We start from the raw sequence: 20,903 nt of genomic DNA on the forward strand, positions 1-20,903 counted from the left end.
TACTTCCCAAGAACTATGTGCCCCCGTAGGATGTGAGCCTGCGGCTGATATAGAGATCACTAATGCACTGAAAAGTTAAGGTTCTATCCGATGGCAAGGATAGGATAGCTCTCCCCAATGTGGGTAAGACATTGGACTACATGTAGCTCACATGGTTTATGTCGGTTAAGAGAAACACCCAAAGTAGTCCCCCACTCTATCTAAGATAAAGATATATGGTTTTCGAAAGCTATGATTCTAAAATTTCTAAGGTTCTCAAGTGTCAAAATCTTTAACTTTTCAAAGAAGTTCTTAGATTTCATGAGGTTAAAGTGTATGTTTGGAAAGATGTTATTTTAAGACATTATCTATACCATAAGTTTGAGAACAAAGAAAGAACGCAGATTTAGAATGAAGTGAAATAACTCACGAGATTTATACTAAATGTTTCATTATTTATGATTTACAAGATTTATATTTCAGCTATTATTCAAGCTATGTGAGTCATTTATGTCATCATGCATAGTTTTATAAACTGTGATGATATTGAGATATTATTTTATATATGCATTGCACGCCCATATACTCAATACATCCTCAAAGTACTGATCCACATATACGTCTATGTGCTACATTGTTTCATAATGTAGTTACAAGTTTTAGTATGGACATCAAACTCAGACAGTTGCAGATTTCAGCCAGTAGATGATAAGTCCTCCTACTTTAGGGATTTAAGTTTGAAGTCATTATATATTTTCTTTCTTTATTGTTCTTATGTATTGATTAGTGATAGTTGGGGTCGCGTACTAGCTATCTATAGTCAGTATTAGTAGAGGCTTCATAGACAGTCAGTAGAATCATTGTATTTATCTCAGTTTCTTAGTAAAAGCAGAGTTGTAATCATGTGAATTCACTTTTGTATTGATCAGATTTAGAAAATATGTATCTTCCGCTTACTTTGTTCAAATTTATCTATCTTAGTCAGTTGCTTATGAGTTATACCAGTAGAAGGGTTAGCTTGGAGTCACTTGTGACCCTAGGCACAGTGTGACGTCTTGCAACCCAATTTTGGGGCATTACACTTAGAGACTCTTCATGAGGAATCCGATTATGAGGAGAAGGAGCCACTGCTCAGGAAGAAAAGGACAAAGAAAAGCCCAAAAAAGCCTTTACCACCTCCACCAATTGAGGTAGAGGAGAGTAAAGAAAGCGATACTGAAATAACAACAAAACCTGACAATACAGCTTCTGAGTAAACAGCTTCTGAGCAGCCTGAGTCTGTGTATTCTGAGTCTGGGGAGCCTGAGTCAAAGCATGCTGATTCTGAGCAACCTGAATCTTAGGGACCATCATCTGAGTCCCTTTCTGCTGACCAACAGAATGATGAAGAATCTCCGATTCGGAGAACTCTGGTTAAATGCAAGAACCCCGGGTTCTGATATAGTGATAGGTGGTAAATTTCTAAGGTACAGAAAATCTTCTATGATGGGCTTCTCAGAACTAAAGGAAGGACCATTAAAAGGCCAATCTTTGAAGAAAAGAAGATCATCACTACCGAGTTGAGCAGATATCCTAAAGTGGAGCAGAAATTCTGAGACTAAAACTTGGGATGGATATGAAAGGAGGAAGCTCATTTTGCCCTACACTAGTCTGGGAGTTCAAGGCAAACTATCAGGCTCGATTGGAGAACATGTGCAGAGAAGGGGAGAAATCAATAGATCAGTTCTTGTTAGATAGAGTTCTAGTGCAAGGTGTGATGGTGAATCTCTCAGAAACAACAATCAACATATTTCTTCATGGCCCCAAATTCACTCCTCAAGCCACTTCACCTACATTCTACGCTCAGTTGAAGCATCATGCAAATCAACGGTCTTGGTTAGCCACCCTTATAGCTGAAGGAAAATCTGAATGGCTAACCAACCTAAATGAAAAGATTTTCAAGGCCTCCCTAACTCAAGAGGCAAGGTTGTGGTGGGGTGTAGTGTGCACCCATTTGATGCCTACTGAGGGAGATAACATCTTTGGAGATAATAGAGAAATACTGGTCAAAAGTCTTGTGGCTAAACTCAAATTAAACTTTGGAGAGATCATTCCTAAGGAGATAAAATTTTGGGTCTCAAGGCCCAACATAGCATATCCTTTCCCTTGTCTAATTACGAGGTTGTGTAAGGCAGCCAATGTACCTAAGGTTGCAGGGATAGACAATGAACTGCCTGCCAAGAAGACCCATAACCCCATCTGATATGATGAAAATCAGCCAAGGCTGACACTTGATAGAGGAGCAGGGGTTACAATAGATCCACCAATTATAGATACTAGCTCAGCACCTAATGTAGAGGTGTAGGATTCTGAAGCTGTACCACCAACATCCTTAGCACTAGCAGATTCAGTGCCTGAAAATGAAACAAATACTTTAGCTACTGTGTTTACCACAGAATTTGCCTTCAACCCAAGGAATTTCAGGAGAGTGGCAAAACAAGCCAAGTGGTGCAAGGCTCAGCTATAATGATTTTGCCAAAAAATATGTCTCTACGGTAGACAAGAGGATTAAGGTCGCACATGAGCACTTCTGAGCCTTTCCCGATCTGATTGATGATTTAGAAAACCGTTTTAATACATGGTTAAGAAAAATATTGGGCTCAGATCTTACACAATTTAGATCATCCCTAGATAAGGTGAAGGCGGATGTTAGAGTATTATAGCAGCACCAACTTATGGAGTTGGCAGATCCTCCTGTTGATGAGTCTGAGGGTGAAATCCCATTGCTTGATATCACGGGGGAACCAATGAAGCAAAAGAAGAAGAAGGGCAAGAAGAAAGGTAAGGGTAAGATAGAAAGGCTTGATAGCGACAAAGAAAGAAAAGTGAAGAAGAGGGCAAGAAAGAAGGCTAAAAAATAAGAGATAAAGAAAGCGATGATCGAGTCCTGAGCTGACAATGAGAAATGAAAGGAGGACCTATGAGCGAGAACCACAGGTGCCTCAACTAGTAGGCCTCCAACAACTACTAGGCCAGGTATGTCAGAATGGAGGGAAGCTCCCAATGGAGATAAGGAAGTTGAGGATGTAGCAGTAGGGTCAGGGACTCATGATCCCCATGCTTGATCTACTCCAGGTATACCCTAACCCTTAGTTTAGTTTTTCTTTGATTTTAAGTTAAGGGTGTAGGGTGAGTTGTTGTTGTAACATTTTGTAGTTGACTAGGAGAAATATAAGTACCTGAGGCAGTTAACATGGTTTTGTTATTTTGTGAACACCTCTCAAATGGTCTGATTTTGTAACTGTGTGGTTTGCATCTAATTGTGACCACTGTGCATCTTGTTATGGTATTAGTTCCAGTGACTTGATAATCATTACTAAACAATTGCATGAACTGGATAAGTAGTAACTTGTGATATACTTTTGTGCCATCTGTATGTGAGATCTTACTTAGTTCCCTTTGTATGTTGAATCTAGAACTTGCCCAGTTAGTCTTACCTAGGTTGAAGGATAGAGGTTAGGAAAAGATTATAGGTTTTTTTGATAATTAGACCACTTTTAGCCTAAATGACCTTCCATGTATGCATAATATGCCTTGATCCTTATTTTGAGCCTAAATAGCCTATTTTTTTATGATACCTATCACCATCCTATTTATATCATAATGAACATATTTTGGCCATGGTCCTCCTTGGACACTATGCACCTTGACTTAGGCAAATGGCCTAAGTTGAGGAACGCTACCATAGGGGTACGTGATGTAAAATGAGTATGGAGAAAGGTAGAATAAAAAAAAGAATAAAAAGTAGGGTGCAGTGGAAAAAAACAAAAAAAGAAAAATTATGAAAAAAAAAGTAATTGTAGAAAAGACCGCACCCATCCTAAATATGTGTGATCAAGAAAAGAGAAGAATAGGAAAAGGTTAATAAGTGAGATCCCAAAAGCTAGTTTAGTGTCAAGGAGGCTTAGTCACTTTAAATATCATCGAGTATCATACCAACCCCTAACCTATATTACAAGCCAAAGAGAGGACCTATAGTTATCCTAGCTGACCTTTCTGAAAATCTTGGTAATGAAAATAAGGGCAAGCCTATGGTATTTAAGAGTAAGCGTCTTTTGATTGCCCCCATGCTTACATATGTGGTGTCTGATATAAGTGAAGTGGGACTTTTTTGTAGTGAGGGCACACTGGTTACGTTGCTAGTTGCTAACTTATTTGGATAGTGTAATCTTGGTGCACGCATGGTTATTATTGCTGAATTGATGCCATATCTTGATTCCTGTGTGTCGCATTGTTGTTCTTTAATAATATGCACAGTTTTTTTTTAAATTAATTGACCTTGGAGATGGTGAAAATATTTTGAGATAATATAGATGGTTGACTGCCAAATGTACTTGGTATCCTCTTAATTGTGTTTTAGTTACTTGAGGACAAGCAATTATTTTAAGTTTAGGGTGTTGATGTGTGAGAAGATGTTAACACATTTGAGTCTTTTAACTGAGAATAATTGAAAAGTCTTAAGCAACTTTTGTCATTTTTTATTGTTTTCTCTTTAATATTATAGTAAAAGTCAAGATGCAAGAGAACCATCAATAATGGAAGTAAAAGAGTTGATTTCTAAGAAAGTAGAGAGGGAAATATAGCTGGTGACTTATCTGATAACTCGTCGACCTTGTGATAAGCTATCAGAGTTGCCATCAGCCTTAGACAGAGACTGGGATTCAGCTAAAAAAAAGTAACGATGACCTATGATAAGCCATCAGGCTCGCCGTTAGGCTTAGGCAGGGAATGGGACTTGAAGTGAAGAAGAAACGATAATTCTAATAAGTCATCACATGTATGATAAGTTGTCAGGCTTCATCTCAGCTGAAGACGAACCTGTTCAAATGTGAAGAGAAGCTGACGACATTCTTGATAAGGTATCAGACTCCTGATAAGCCGTCACACACATCATCGTCTGTCCGAGAAAATACTGTCATCTATGATTTTGTTTCCATTATTAGGCTAAAGTATTTAAAGCATATGTCAGGGTTTTCTAAGAGACAACTGGACGTGCTTGGTAAATTTTTTTCTCTCTAGTTTTTCCACTTTAACAAGACAATTATTTTTTGAGAGATTGTTACCATTGTTTTGGAATTTTCTACTATGATCAAATCTAAGAAATATTTGTTGTTATTCATTTTGTTGTAAGTTCATCTATCAAATTATGAATTCAACTTATTGTCTTGATTATTATATTATGAGTAGCTAAATTCCCTTAACTCGAGTTATGGGATCTATGGGTTTGGGTTTGTAACATAACTAAGTGTTCAAGATTCTAACAGTGGTAGAAACTTCTTGTTAATTCCAATATTTTATATTCTAACTATTGGCTGCAAATAATAAGCCTTGTTTACTAGTGATTTGCTTGAGATACGAAATCAACCCTAGTAAGAAGTGAATAATCAACAGGGACTTGGAAGCATCAAATTTCCATTTAATAATTAATGTTGTAAAAAGATTAACTAACTTGAGATAACATCCTGTTATGAAATATAAATTCCCTAAGTTCGAAAAAATTAGGTGGTTAAATGTCTAAATAGGTTGAGAAACATTTATACATAAATTCGACAAGGGTAGTCTGTTGTTCCTACCTACCACAAGAATCTTGAACCGTTACTAATGTCTGTCAATTCCCAACACCCATAGTGAACATAACTCCGGTTTCCCTTATCATATTGATTTCAAACACTGAATTAAAAGGTAATTATTTGCTACCTTTCTAAAAACTCTCATTCAGAGAAAATTGCTAACTATCAGTTGATTAACCCACAGATAACTCAAATTCACACTATATTCCCTATGGGATTCGACCCCAACCTAGTTGGGTTATATATTGTCAATGATAACTTACATTCTTGTAAGAGAGGTGTAGTTTGAGCGTTATCATAGTCTTAGTGGGGAGATCCATGAAGTAGGTGTAGTAATTATAGGCTTGAATATTGTGATTGATGAAAATACAAACCCATATACTATATGGTTAGTACTTCTTGAATTAAAACCCAAGGGTATTTGATGGTAATGATAAGGTGTTGTCATCTTCTTAACGGGATGTAAAGTATGGAGTCCCATAGCTTAAGTTAGCACCTCTTTTCTACGAGTTAGGCTTCAACATAAGAGTATTATACAGTGAGACTCAAACTTTTGTGGTTAGATGTATGATGGGAGTATTGTAAGTTGGAAACGATGAAGTAGGTTATTTATCGTTTAGGGCATAGACAAGTAATGTCTCTAAGTTTAAGTATATACGTTTTATCATGTAAGATAGAGAATGCTTCTATCCCTATCTCCCGCGAAATCTCATTTCATGATTGTACTGATGGGAATGAGGCCTATTGTCACCAAATTAACTTAGCCTTGTGTTGTAAAGATTATGATTCATAGAACTCCTATGCAAGACTATCCCTATATAAAGTTCCATTATCTCATGCTTCGTGCTTATGCATTTCGTATCAAGAAGCTCTTATGATGCCTTTGCATATTTGGTTGAGGAAAACTATTCAGTGTTAGGTTACATTCTTTATTCAATACTTATAAAGCTTCAACAAGTTCCTACCTATCATTCGGGGAAAAATGATCCCAAGGGGGAGATAATGTAATACCCCACACTTTTGGTCTAAAATTAAACCATCTTTCCTACACTTATGGACTCGTACTATAATATCCCATACTATTCTTAGCTTAATTCAGCTTTTAGTTGCATTCTTAAGGGGCTTAAGGCTCAAAATTTTCACTAACTATTGGGGGCTTAGTCATCTTAAAGACCCCTAAACTTTGAGGATTTCTATTTTGACATTCCCGACCTCGAGATGATAATTGTTGAGTTAATTCATGTTCAAGGATGTAAGAAGTATGTCTTGGGGGAGTTTTGGAATTTTCGGATGAGGTTTCAATCACGTTTGGATCACGAATGCAGCAAGACACCGCGATAGGGCCACGTCACGGTGATATTTCCTTTGGAACGTACATCGAATTACGGTGAAGGAATTTTAGTCCAGTTCTTGATTTATAATCTGAATGCATGTGTCATGATCATTATCCTAGTGTGTGAAATGCTTATTAGGTGAAAAATGTTCATAGAAATTACTTAGAGCAAAGTTGAGCTAAGAGCCTTTGATTCGTCCAAAGTTTGGTATTCGATTCTACAAGAGTCAAGTTTGAATGAATATAACTTTTGATGTATATGGAAATTTTCAGCTCAAGACCCACCAAATTATAGATAATTGAGTCAGATTTCAAACGATACCATTTTTGCCTTAATCCGATACCCGAGCAAAAAGTTATGATAATTTTCATCAGAACCAGTAAGCTACAGCGATAAGACCGCGTCACGGTTAGCCTGAAAAATGCAATTACGAGTATAAAATTGCTTGAGGGGAAATTATGTCTTTTTTCCTCAATACAATTCTTAAATCCACGACTTAAATCACCAGTTAGGGCATTATTTGCCCATCTTCTCCCATTTTTCTCTCAAGCAAACCCTATTTCATCCGCAAGATACAAGAATTCAAGCTTTTCAATTCAAGATTCTCAAAAAAAAAAAAGTTTCAAGATAAGGGTTCCATTCTTCAAACTAAGGAACTTAAGGTATGTAGGGCTATCCTAAACTTCATGGACATAGTGTGTTTGTTTTAATAAGTTTAAAAGTTATAAAATCATGTGTTTATGAAGGGTTTTGAAAACAATTTATAGAATTATACTTTATGAACCCATTTGGCTGACGTAGCGTCTTGTTCTTGAGGCCTTACTATGGAATTGAAACAATGTTCGTGTGTGTATACAAGTATTCTCAGTTTTGTAATTTTGAATTGAGAGCATGAATAACGAAACTCCCTCTCTTGTAATGACACTTCCTAATTTTGTATGTTATGGCTTGTAAATTACATGATTAGAAGCATGAGATGAACATTTTAATATTGTTTATGGATTTGTTATTGGTTATGAATTATAAAGAGGGTTTCTAGTTTATAAGTGATTTATGAGATAATTGAAAGAGTTTCATGGATTGTTATAAAGAAATAGACCATCATGTGTTAAAGTATTGAAAGAAGAGAGTCTTTGCGTAAGGTTCACATGCTTAGAAATAAGAACTCTCTTACATTGTTTAAATAATTTTGATGGTCAAATGATTGAGTTGATTGAAAAAACAAAAGTAGAATACCATATGGCTTAGATATATTAGTTGCAAGTCTTGGTATGACGATACCAAAATTGACACTGCCATGATAGACTCAGAATATAATAGAATACAGATTTTATTCAGATTTTTAAAATTTGATTCCAAAAAGATGCATGTTTAGAAAAGTTTTAAAATGGGCTTAAAGAGAGTTAGGTGGTTAGCCGAAGAAGGCATGAGTTCAGATGCTCATTGCCCGAAATTGTGTTTTGCCAATATGGATTTTATTATGTCCCAAATATAGGATTATACGCTAGCCTTGTGCCCTTTTGTGTATAAGAATTAGAAACTCCAACTCTTGAGGCAAACTTGGATTGCGGTCTTAGCCTTCGAGTCAAGAACGGATTCCATATAGCTCGTGGGATTGTAGAATTATAGGTTGTACCAGCTAGCTCAAAAGTAAGACAAAGAGTCGAGTTGAGATTCATACATATGTTTTGAAACCTACTTATTATGCCCATGTATTTTCAAATGTTTTATGAGGACATGTTTTAATGAAATGCTCTCATTTATTTTGTATATTAGTATTTTTATTTTTGGATTATTCTACGTACCAGTACATTTTGTATTGACACCCTATATTTCAGGATCTGAGGCTCAATTTTGAGGTCCCGCTAAGTAGTAGTTCGGTTGTCAAACGTCTGAAGTTAATGAGTCTCCTTTGTTTCGGAAGGCTTGGTTTACCTGAAATATTTTCATTTGGTCTTAGCTCATGGTCTGACCGGGGGACTTGTCCCTGTTTCAGACGGATGCTATTTTCAGTTTAGTAAAGATTTCACAGATTTGTGTGTGATTGTTTTGGGTCTTATTGAACTTATGGCGGTGTTGTTTAAATGATATATTAAGTTGACCATGATTCCGTTTTTATTTTTCCGCATTTTTTTAATAGTATGTGAATTATTCTTACGATTGCCATTTAGAAAAGGGCCCTCGGGCATTCATGGTTCTAGATGCTCGTAGCGGCTATAATCTCAGTTCGGATTGTGACAAGTTGCCTTAACTCAAACTAAGACTTTGAAAAGTTTTACACCTACTATCCCTTATAAGTTAGGAGTATATTTACAACATGAGACCAAAAAGAACTAAAAACACAACACACACAAGACTTATGATGAGAAAGCAATCAGGTCCCTTGTATGAGCTTTGCTCGAAGACGGCTTTTACTTTAGAGAGGCTCAATGTTGATGTTTGCAAGAACTAGGTTTTTTTGCAAGTAGATGATCCTTTTATATGAGACTACAAAACCTAGGCGTCTTCCTATTGGTCGAGGTTCATCTCCTCTACTGACGCGCCACCAACTTTCGGCACGAAAGTACAACTTCTAAATATGGTGAAGCAAGTCATTGTCAAGGGATAACTTCATATGGGACTGGGTCCATAGATGCTAAATAAGTTGTTTATCAGGTCGCTTGTGGAATAATTTGTCGATCATCAAAACTTCAAGGGTGTAATAGTGGTATAGGTGGAGTTAGGAAAACAAATTTGGTGATTAATCTAAACAATGAGCTCTTAAAGACTGATATGTCAAGTTCTAAATTGTCTCTTGGTGTTGCAGTATAGGTTACGGTGCTCAAACTGCCAATAGACATAAGAAAGGTTCAGGAGCAAATTGCTAGCAGATTAAACCTAAAGGTAGATAATGTGGGAAGTGTAGAAAGTATTGCCAGCAAAATCTTTAAAAGGCTCAAGCAAAAAAAAAAAGTTTCCTTCTCCCAATTTTTGTGGCACATTTCGGGTTTTTAGAGTCAAGCTCTTTAATTGACCGCGAATACCAACATGAAAAATATTTAAGTTATTTAAATAAAATTCACATATTAGGCAACTATGTAAAAAGTCCTATCAGTCATAGTAATTGACAATTCAAAAAGTCACATTCCACCAAAAGGGGTAAAATGACTTCCCTCACTTTTGAAAAAAAATTCTGACAACAAAATGTTAAAAAAAAGTACTGAGCTTGACTTTTTGTTGCTTCATTCAGGGCACTAAAGAAAGCAGAGGATTTTGAGCTAAAGTTAACTGGTTGAGTTTGCTGTCATGTATTACGTGTCGGATGTCTTAGTTTTTTTCTGCGAAAAAATGTTCCTTGTTTGTACTATTTGTGCTTTCTGGTGCTAGATACATTGATTGCTTGAATGTACATCGAGTAATTTCTTATTTTAGTTGTGTTGTGTGATCACCTTGTTTATTTGTAAGAAACTGATATTGCTTCTGATTTTTAAACATGTTAAAGCATTCTTAAATCATACAATCAAAATTTAGCACATGCTCTTGATTTTCTGTGTTTTTTCCACATGACAACACATATATACCAGCTATCAAGAGTATGAAATTTGAGAATGCCTATTACAAGGAGCACTTATCTGACAAGAAATTTCGCTGCTTTAGTACCATTATAGTTATGGCCGGCCAACTATCTAGTTGTAGTTGGATCTCTAGGTGTTGAGAATTCTCTGAATTCTGGTTTGTCTTGTATGATGGAAGTCATATTACTGAACTTTTTTTGGGAAAAGGACTTCCCCAGTGGTCGACTTAAGATTAAAAAGTATTTTCCGGAAAACCATTGACAATATTATTAGCAAATCAGATTGTGTTCTGACGAAAACTTTGACTATGAAAGAATAAGATTGATAACAATGTCTAAACGTTTGTCAAAACAATTAGATAAAGTTAAAATTTGAGATAATTGTGAAGAAAAAGGGCATCCGTCCAAAAGTATGAAGAGTCATTTTCCCCCCTTTCATGGTGAATGTTTTTCTTGAAAAATACAATTCCGTCGTACCAAATACATTTTCTTGAAACTATAAAATCTTTAACAAACCATCAATTCCATGTACATTTCCTTTCAACACACAAATCGTATAGCAAACAATGGATAACGTTAAATTACAGCTAAAATGCAAAAGCATAATGTATTCATTAAAATGTTCCTAATTTGCATCAACGACTAGTAGCTAATTATTTTTTTCTTCCTAAGAATTTTATTCAACTGCTTGATCAGTTTATTAAACTTGAATATGCATATGTTAATTCGGAATACTTATCTGCATTCCGTGTTTACACCAAACCCAAACATTAACTTTAGAAAGTAAAAGTTATACTGAAAAATTTCTTATGACAGTAATCTCCCTATGACAAATCACTAGGTGTTATGAGTATGACATAACTATGAGCTAAAATATAATGCCATTGACTGATGAAAAGCTTTTTGGAAATTAAATCACATATTTACAGAGCCCATACATCCTATAGGTTACTTCCGATGACATATACACAAGACAATACTGATTGTGATGCAAACTGGCTTGACAATTCATATCTAGATTATGCCGATGTTTCATGCACATGTCGTCTCCTTGGATTATAAGATGCTCCACAAAATTCAACCAGAGGCATCCACAGCATCACAAAAAAGAAAAGGCAGCTCGAGTAAATGCAGTCGCATAAAGCTGCAGACATTAAGTCTACACAAAAGCTAGCTGATGACCTGACGACCAAAAATATGTAAGGCAACAATGTCTCATTCCCAACCAATGGGTTGGGGTTAGGTTCCAGGACTGGATCAAAGTAGTACGTACATTATTCATAGCAGCCAAGGGGGTTCGATTCCCCTTATAATTTGTCTTGGATTCCTCTAATCAATGATGGGTATAGTTCATAAGAATTTGTACACAATCATCGTAACCTGAGAAAAACATATTTAAAATATTCTGTTAGCGATGTACTGATAGCTAGTGATATGCACACAACACATTATGCATTATCAAGTACTCTTAGAGATATATTAGTCCTTGTTTAAACCAAAATGGTGACTTTTAGTTCTTTCCAACCAAAATGGTGACTTTTAGTTCTTTCCATTAACTTACAACTTCAGAAGATCTTACAATTCGTTCCAAGTGAGATAATGCATATAAACAGTTAAATATATGTGTATAACCTCCTCTTCTATGTTTCCCCTGTGATAACCTCAAATTATGCACTCCATCTGTTTTGCTGTATATGTAAATCTTTCCCACTTTAGTTTATTCTGAAGGGTGTGACAGATTATAAATGTAGAAAACTCTTTTAACTTCCATACTTTTTAGATTATAAATGTAGAAAACTCTTTTAACTTCCATACTTTTTATTGTATGCTTAATGAAATGTACATATAGCCGCAGAAATTTCATTATATGTCTGAGATTGCAAGTGACTCGGACATTTTTGGTAAGTGCCTGAAGTTTTCCAGGCTTAATCTAATATTCCATTAAAATAAGACTAGTAATGACAGTACCTACAATTGTCCATACAAGCAAAATAGAATAGATATTACTTCTGGTATACTCATTTTGCTTTGGCTATGGTATCGGAGCAATTAATCCAAACATATATTTTGCCAAAAATAATATAGTGGAATAATAATATATGTATTAGCGATGCAAGAGTAAAACTACTTAAAAAGACAAAAAATCCCTTTAAAATAAGTAACCCGCGTATAATATTTCTTTTATAATGTTAACATCACAAATAATCTCTTTACACATGCTACTTAAGCCCGCGTCGCTGAGAAGCTTCTCAATGAAGTCAACATGAGTCGTCAAAATTCTTCGACAGCAATATGGGACCAACCCCAGTTGCAACACCCCGAGTCTTTTGACGCGAAAATAGATCTAAGAATGAGCCTTCGTGACACCTAGATTGCGTATAAATCACTCTAGGATGGGTTCGGAAGTGTTGGGGCAATTTTAGACAAGGAAATAGATCATGAGTCGCAAAGGGGACCCCGCACAAAAGCCCCCCGCTGCTACGCTGCAGCAGAGGCCACTATCGCACCCACGCGGAGGGGCCTGCGCCGCAAGGTGGCCGACTCGCGCCAGGGGTCCTGCCGCAAGGCCCCTACCTCGCAATGAGGGTTGCCCTCGAGGCTCTTGCCTCGCGTTAGTGGTCACGCCACAGCCCCCTCCTTCTATCGATAAGGCATGATTTTTAATGATATTCTAGGGGTGTTTAAGACAATTTAACCTATTAAAACATCCCCCACACACCAAAACGTTCCTAAGCCAATAAGTGTGATTTCTAACCCACAAATAACATTCATACGTCTCCCAATCCACACGAGAGAAAGAACTAGCCAGGGTTAAAGCTCTAAGGCTCCATGGAGAATGTATTCTTCGAAATTTTCGTCATTAGAAAGTATGTATAACGACCTAAAAGCTATGGGGTTTGAATCTATATTTTCTTAAACTCTTTTTAGCTTATAATTATGTAATTTTGTTTAAGGTATAAGAACATGATTTCTATCCACATTTATGCCTCAATTATGAACTTTGGCTAAGTATATGTGATTTATTGTGTTTGATAAAGAAAACGGAGATTTGAATATTTCTTTTACTTAATTATCCATTCCATTTGTGAACGGTTTTGATGTTGTTATTTCAATTTTCCTACGGTGTTCATTTGAGTACAAATAAAAAGGGTGAATGCTCCTATTGTTCTCATAAGATTCATGAATGAAAAGTGAGTTTTCCTAAACTATCCCATTGATTTAAAGAGCATTATTGTTTGACCCTTAAATTATTTTTTGGTGGTAAATGACTCATGACATATAAGAGATGAAGCATGATGACGTCCAAGCAACACCTCATTTTAGATTATGGTACGGTCGCTGTCAAAATATAGTAACCCAACAAAGGTTGGGGTCGAATCCTAAGGGAACACGTGGTTTGACAGATCTAAGTGGTTACTATGGGCAAAATTGGAAATTAACTGAGGGATTTGTTTGTATTCGTCTCGAGCAAAGAACTATATTAACTTGGTTAAAAATCAGTCATAAGTGAACACTAGGATTGTGTTCCCCTGGCGTCTCAACTCCATAGGTTTATGTGCGTTGCTGAACCAACCCAATACCTTCCATGCGAAATCGATAATTTATGTACCTCATACAGTCTTTTGGACGAGTAGGGGGATTTAACCCTTTACCTTTTGAGTCTTATGGTGTCGCATTACTAACCCTTATCATGATCCCAGTTAAATATCACCTTTTGAGTCTCAAGTTATTAGATGGAAGCTAATAGTCATTCACTACATTCCTTTGTACAACAACGGATCAAAAATTAACTCCTAAATTATTGTATCTTTTCCTAGTCACTACTCCTCTTTTGGAGTAAGTAGCAATATCTAGGTAGGATCCTAATGTGTACACCCATTAAGAAATCAATCATATCGAAGATAAAGCAATGCATGTCATGGGTATTGGTTCATGTCAACAATCACACTTCCCCTACTTTGTCAATTTACCAGGGTTTTCACAACCCTAGCTACGGGTTTTAGCCGCTCATGATTGTGAAGAAATCAGTAACATTCATATTGGAATACAAAGATAAAATAAGAATGATAAAATAAAAGAAAACCCACAACCGTAAATTAAATAATTAATCAAAGTCAATAAAATGAAATCCCAACATCAAAGATGGATCTTGGAATCAAAATATGATTCTAAGTGTTAGAAGTGTGGAACTCCTACTAAAAAGTACATAAAGGGTATTTATAGTATAATAGGAAACCTAAATACTAAGCCTAGACGAAATAGGAGAAAATACGGTTGATAGCCACATACTCTGTGTACCTGCAGTCTGGTAAAGCACAGGTACTACCTGTGGCCCAGGCACAAGGCAAAGGTAATAGGAGCGAAAATCCTGCAATGTTCAGCTCCCGAGATTTTGAATTTCTGGCACCTGCTTTGTGTACATGTGGTCCGTAGGTATTACTTGCAGCCACATGTTTACTTGGTAGGTGCCGGGAATAAGTTTTGCAGTTCTTCTTCGACTCTCAACATGCATTAATCACGATCAAGATGGAAAACATCCCATATATCCATAATTGCTTCAAAAGTGACCAAAATTACTTTTTTACCCTTTTCATGAACTTATCATCCAAAACATGGTTTTCAGCAAAACATACCTAAAACAGATCAAATCTAACAAAAAGGCCTCAGAAACCTGCATATTTTCATTGTCTTAAGCATAGAAAGTGTTATATTTCTAGAGCTCATCAACACCCTCAACTTAGAATGTTTGCATGTCCTCGGGCAACAAAAACACAACAAAACAAAATGACGCTTAACTAAGAGAATCTAAGATATTCAAGGCAGTCAGTCATCATATTAAGTTTAAATCACAACATCCCCTCCTATAATTCTTTTCAAATCCAACTGTGTATAAACATAAAGCACAACAAGGTGACACAAGGGGATCAAGCTATGACAATTACATTAGCAATAAGCAACCACTCATATGTACAAATTACAATACCCGAAGCAAGAAGATAGCTAGCAACATGGCTCAAGTTCCCTCACAACAAGAATGTCCAACTCACTCTCTAAAATTGTGCATGTCAATGCAGGGATGGTCAATAGACACTCACGGTCAGCAAAGAATTTCCAATAAATGCATGTCAGATACCATAAGCTTGCCCTTATTTTCTTTAGGTTAACATTCAAATAGCTATGTCAGGATCACTATAGGACTTTTCTCGACTTGTAATGTACGCTTGGGGATAGTGTGATAAATTTGGAAATTTAAAGTGACTAATCCACCTTGGCAATACACTAACTTTGGGGTTTCACATACTAGACAGTTTTCTTTTTATTCCGCTCTCATTTCTCCCTTTTATTTTTTTATTACACATTCAGGATGGTTGTGGTCTTTTATTATTTCTTTTTTGGTTTTTCATAATTTTTCTCTTTTTTTTTATTTTTTATTTCTTTTTTTTACCACCACACCTAGCGTTACTTTCTTTTTCTCCTATATATCTTACCCTTCTTCATACCCATTTTATATTACGCACCCCGATGATAGACACCCTCATCTTAGGCTTTTTACTTATGTTGAGGTACATACAGTCCAATGAGGAATAGGGCCAAAAGAGGTAAATTGAAATACAAATGGAAAGGTGAATGGTTAAAACAAGAAAAATAGGCTTACAAGGCTCAAAATAGGGATCAAGGGATACAATTCGCACATGGAAGGTTAGTTAGGCTAAAAGTTGACTAAAATGAAAAACGACCTATAATCCTTTCCTAACTAAATATCCTTCAACCTAGGAAAGACTAACCGGATAAGATCTGAATTTAACATACAAAGGGAACTAGATAGTACCTCACACACACATAGCATAGATTTAGTATCACCAACTACTATCTATTCAGTTCATGCAACTGTCACCAAATGCTTATCATGTCACTAATACTAATGCCATAACAAGGTCCATGAAGTTCACACATATGTATATCAACATATTTCTAAAACATTAAATTTTGGAGGGGTATATTAAATCAGTAAAAATCTAACTATGGCCCTAAATATTCAAAATCTCCTAATTACACAAAAATAACAAAATATGAAGAAAAAATATAATACGACACATAATTATTCTAGACATACCAATTCTACAATCATACCACAATGAAGAGAAAAAGAAGTACGACAATAAAAACCTACGGCAGAATGGTATGTCGACCCCAACTAAAAGTTGTGGATTGTCCTCAATGCACTAAAACAAAACAAAACATAGGGAAGTGAGAACATATAAGGGATACACTAAGTGACTGAGGCAGCAGCAGCCTCCTAAATGAGGGCATATAAGCTGGCTGAGGTAGTAGTGGTGGTGGTGCACTACTGGATGTTACACCCACTACTATAGCATCACGCCTTTGCCTATCCACAAATGTAGACTCTAAGGAAATCATGTTTGGCCTTTTTAAGGGCCACCTCTTCTTTCATAACAAGATCCTGCAAATCGTATAAGTGACCTCTGTTGGTCCTAAATATTGGGTCCTCCTCATTATCTTCTGCAAGGAAATCAAAAATTTTGTGGTGCACGCTGAGGTGATATCTAGACTATAGGGGTAAAATCGAGGGAGTAGCTGCTACATAACTCTCGGCAGGAGAGTTACCTCTGCTCGTAGATATCAAAATCCTCCATTATCTTAACCAAATCTGGCACACCTATCTTTGTATATCGAAATAGCACCCATCTTTCTAGCTAATCAATTCATGTCTGAAAATAAACACACAAATCTGATAGTGCAGCTCTTTGAGCAACTTCTTATCTAGCCTCAGCCTACTCAAATCTAGTCCTTACCCCTGATCCTATTTCCCAAATAGAGTAGTCATCTTGGTCTCAAAAATATTCAATCAAGCGGTTATATCCCTCTAGATCTCCACTAGGCCCTGTAAAATCTCACTAGATTCGGTAATCATACCTGTTGCAAGGGTTATAATGGATGGACAAGCAGGCTCTGTAGATACACCAATTGGGTCTGATGTCGAAGTTAGGGCTGAAGAAGTATCTTGTGTCAACTTTCCTTATGTACTCGAATTTAAAGCACCTTGCTGCTCCCCTATCTCCATATCTACACTAACACCTGCATTATCAGGCTCTGCAGAAACTATCGTCCCTTCATACTAGGCCTGTTGTACTACTTCCCATTGTCTAGATCTCATAGCAGTGTTTGGACGTGCTAGAAATTACATTGTCCTTATCTGCCTAGTCATGGTGGAAGTCACCCTATTATCAATGCTTGGTAACTTAGGCACACCCGCCTCATCACATAGCCTCTAGATCATACAAGGAAATGATAGGATAGTCAGCTCACTAAAGGCTCTATCATGTAGCTCATACCTGAGAATAAAAGCAAAATCAATAGTATAACCAGCCATCAAGCAGACAACTAGTTCAGTTCTCTCCCACGTCAATGTATTATTTAAAGTAGTAGGTACCAGTTGATATCAAATCAGCAACTACCAAAATTTGGCCTCCAGCATCAACATGCCCTTCTTGATCACCGTTGGCCCCTTAATCCATGGGCCTCATTACCTTGTGGTAAAATATAATAGGCTCTCCACTTAGCCATCTCAACCCTCTCAACTCTTTGCTCAGTATCCTGCATAATATGACAATCTCATATGATCCTTAATCTATGGTTGCACTCTACTTTAGATGCAGATATAATATAATCTATGACTACAATTACTCTGTGGATAGTCTCTTCTCTAATATCAACTTTGTCCCCTCTGATTAGTGTGTGAACAAGTCATGGTTGTCATGCAAATCTAATTAGGACTAGGTGATGGTGCATGGGAAGGACTACAGTGGCTTTTAAGTTGCATAAAACTCTCATACCATAGCTGGGCTATAAGTACTGAGTTACCTAGTCTTCCACTACAGTTGATGCCTACCAAATACTGCCTGAAGCAGGGTAACTTCTATAGCCCCGATAATTAAATCTGGATCTCCTTATAAATAAATCTTGTAGGCTTGCCTAACTCCCAAACATGACTATTAATATCATATATCTCCTACGTCCCATCTATGTACCAACTCAGATGTCCCATCTCGGGAGGTGTATCTGTGATAAGGGTTGGTTTCTGCTCTAGTTGTACATTATGGGAAGCCTATGTTGTACCCTCTTAAAACTGGGGTACATCTTTATATTGTGTATGACTGTAGGTACCCTTCTCAAACTGGGTACCGCTAATGAATACTCCTGCTCAACCTCCTCATAAGAATCCTGGTACACCTCCTCAGATTGGGTCCTGAACATCAGCCTGTGGAGTCAACTCAGACTCAGTATCCTCATTATCATCACTATCATCAGTTGGAGAAGTATGTGGTAGTTATATCCTCGCACACTTCATCCTCCATCGGGCTGCGACTAACTGAGCAGCCTAGCGAGTCTGCCTTCTTATGACTCTGCATGTTATAGCAACTGCAGCATCAACCCGACGTTGTCTCAAATACTCTTCTACCAAAAGGCTAAGCTCGGTAGACTCTTTTCGTATCCTCGATGTACTAGACTTCTTATTTACATCTTTAGGTGTCGTGTAAACCTGAAAAATCAGATATTAGTCTCCAACAAATGTGAGGGATAGCAAAAGTTGAAGAAAAATCCAAAATTCAAAAAGTTTGAAATTTTTCCTAAATTTTTCCACCCCTACAACTTATTTGAAATCCCAAAAAGTCCAAAAAATATAGACTGCTCAAGAATCATGACTTTCAAAGCAAACAAAATGTTCAACTTGTGGTAATACTTTCATTCTTTCAAGTTGAACTTCTAGTTAGGGCCTAAACTTAGAATTTTAATTCAAAACAAGGCCCTACATTATGATTTTAGGCTACTTCAAGTCTCCCTTATACAAGCATGATAGTTACTATATATTTAACAATTAAATACATATATCAACTTATTTCCATAATAAATAAACCAATACACAACTATTAGGAGCCAAGAAAGTTACCTCTTATATGAAAATTCGGAAGAGAATAATGAACAACTCAAGAAAAAACAAGTTTGAAACTTAGTTTTAGCATATTGGGACAAGTTGTTATCTCAAACAAGTATCAATTTATCCTTTCTATAGTGTGGGGTTGGATTATGTTGTAAGTGGGAAGTTTGAATTTAAAGAGAAAATTGATGTTTTGAGGAATAAAATGAGTTAGAATAAGGGTAAGAATGTTTTTATATAGGTGGGGGAATGTAATAGGTCATATTTAAATGTTGGTGGGCCTGAAATTTTAATTAAAAAGTGGGCCCAAATTTTGACCTACCCGCGGCATGCACCCGCACCTTGTACATGCGGTCGGGTCCTGGGCGCACATAGCTCCTGCGGCCCACATATGCTGGTCCAAAATTTTTGGCCCGCTTTTTTGCAACCCGGACTTGGAGTGTTGATATTTTTTCAAATACTTATGCTCCCACAACCTATATTTTAAGGTCCCAAAAGTAATATTAGGTACCAAAGTCCCTAACTTACCATTTTTTATCCTCAAAATTCCAACTTTTCTATTTATTAATCAACTTACCATGTGGAAATTATGACTATGATGGGTTGATCATACAGATTCCTTACTGGGAAATCGATGAATGTAGCAATATTTACCATATTTCATGTAAGGTTTAAAAGCTAAAAACCTACAACAAAATTGTAAAAACTTAAATATAGTGGGTTTCCTCCCACTCAGCGCTTGATTTAACATCGCGGAACGACATAGCTATGTTGCTTACTCAGACTTCACCAACAAGTCCATGAATTGCCTCTCATGAAGCGCTTGATTTAACATGGTGGCACGATGTGGTTATCTTGATTACTAAGAATTCATCAAGATACCCATAGGAATATCTTCCAGGGTCATCAATATAGTCAATCACCCACAGTACTCTCATGTCGCTTGGTTGCTTCATGGACTTTTGGATGTTGAATGTTGCCTCCTCACTATTGACTCAGAATTTAAGCTCACCCTTCTCCATGTCAATTATAGCTCTACATATGGCCATGAATGGTTTTCCAAAAATAACGAGCATCTCGGTATCAACCTCACAGTCTAAGATGACAAAGTCAGCCAGGAAAATAAATTTGTCCAACCTAACAATCACATCAAAAAATATTCCCACAGGCTTCTTCTCTGTGCGTTCAGCCATCAATAGCTGCATCAAACTCGATTTTAGAGGTTTCAAGCTTAGTTTCTTAAAGACGGCCAACGCATCAAATTAATGTTGGCCCCTAAATCACAAAAGGTTTGGGAAAATCTAGATAACCCAATAATGCATGGTATAATGAACACTCTGGGGTCACCTTTTTTCTATGCCAAAGGCTTAGTCATGACTGCACTACAGTGGTCACACCCTCAACATCCTCAAAAATTGCTCCTATTTTCCTTGTGACCAACTATTCCATGAACCTTCCGTATCCAGGCA

The 20,903-nt window shown here is 36.7% G+C and overlaps 1 protein-coding gene across 1 annotated transcript; it reads right to left on the reverse strand.

Moving 5' to 3' along the window:
• Nucleotides 1–1,061: 1,061 nt before the first annotated feature.
• LOC124887157 lies at nt 1,062–20,627 on the reverse strand. The gene is made up of 4 exons (XM_047396345.1): nt 20,447–20,627; nt 2,250–2,372; nt 1,213–1,388; nt 1,062–1,106 (listed from the first exon to the last, which is right to left on the reverse strand). Exons 1-4 carry the CDS (start codon nt 20,625–20,627, stop codon nt 1,062–1,064), a joined length of 525 nt encoding a protein of 174 aa, XP_047252301.1.
• Between the last annotated feature and the right edge of the window lie 276 nt (nt 20,628–20,903).

The sequence above is a fragment of the Capsicum annuum genome, chromosome 9 (genome assembly GCF_002878395.1).
Source record: "Capsicum annuum cultivar UCD-10X-F1 chromosome 9, UCD10Xv1.1, whole genome shotgun sequence".
Classification (NCBI taxonomy): Eukaryota; Viridiplantae; Streptophyta; class Magnoliopsida; order Solanales; family Solanaceae; genus Capsicum; species Capsicum annuum.

What these genes read in the sequence shown, in the direction of transcription:
- LOC124887157 (XM_047396345.1), bottom strand. Translation starts at nt 20,627, where the DNA reads ATGGCTGAACGCACAGAGAAGAAGCCTGTGGGAATATTTTTTGATGTG. An exon ending in TATAATTGACATGGAGAAGG is followed by an intron (nt 2,373 to 20,446) that starts GTGAGCTTAAAT and finishes TTTCATTTTCAG; the next exon opens with GCACTGAATCTGCTAGTGCT. An exon ending in CTCAGAAGCTGTATTGTCAG is followed by an intron (nt 1,107 to 1,212) that starts GTTTTGTTGTTA and finishes CTTCCTGAGCAG; the next exon opens with TGGCTCCTTCTCCTCATAAT.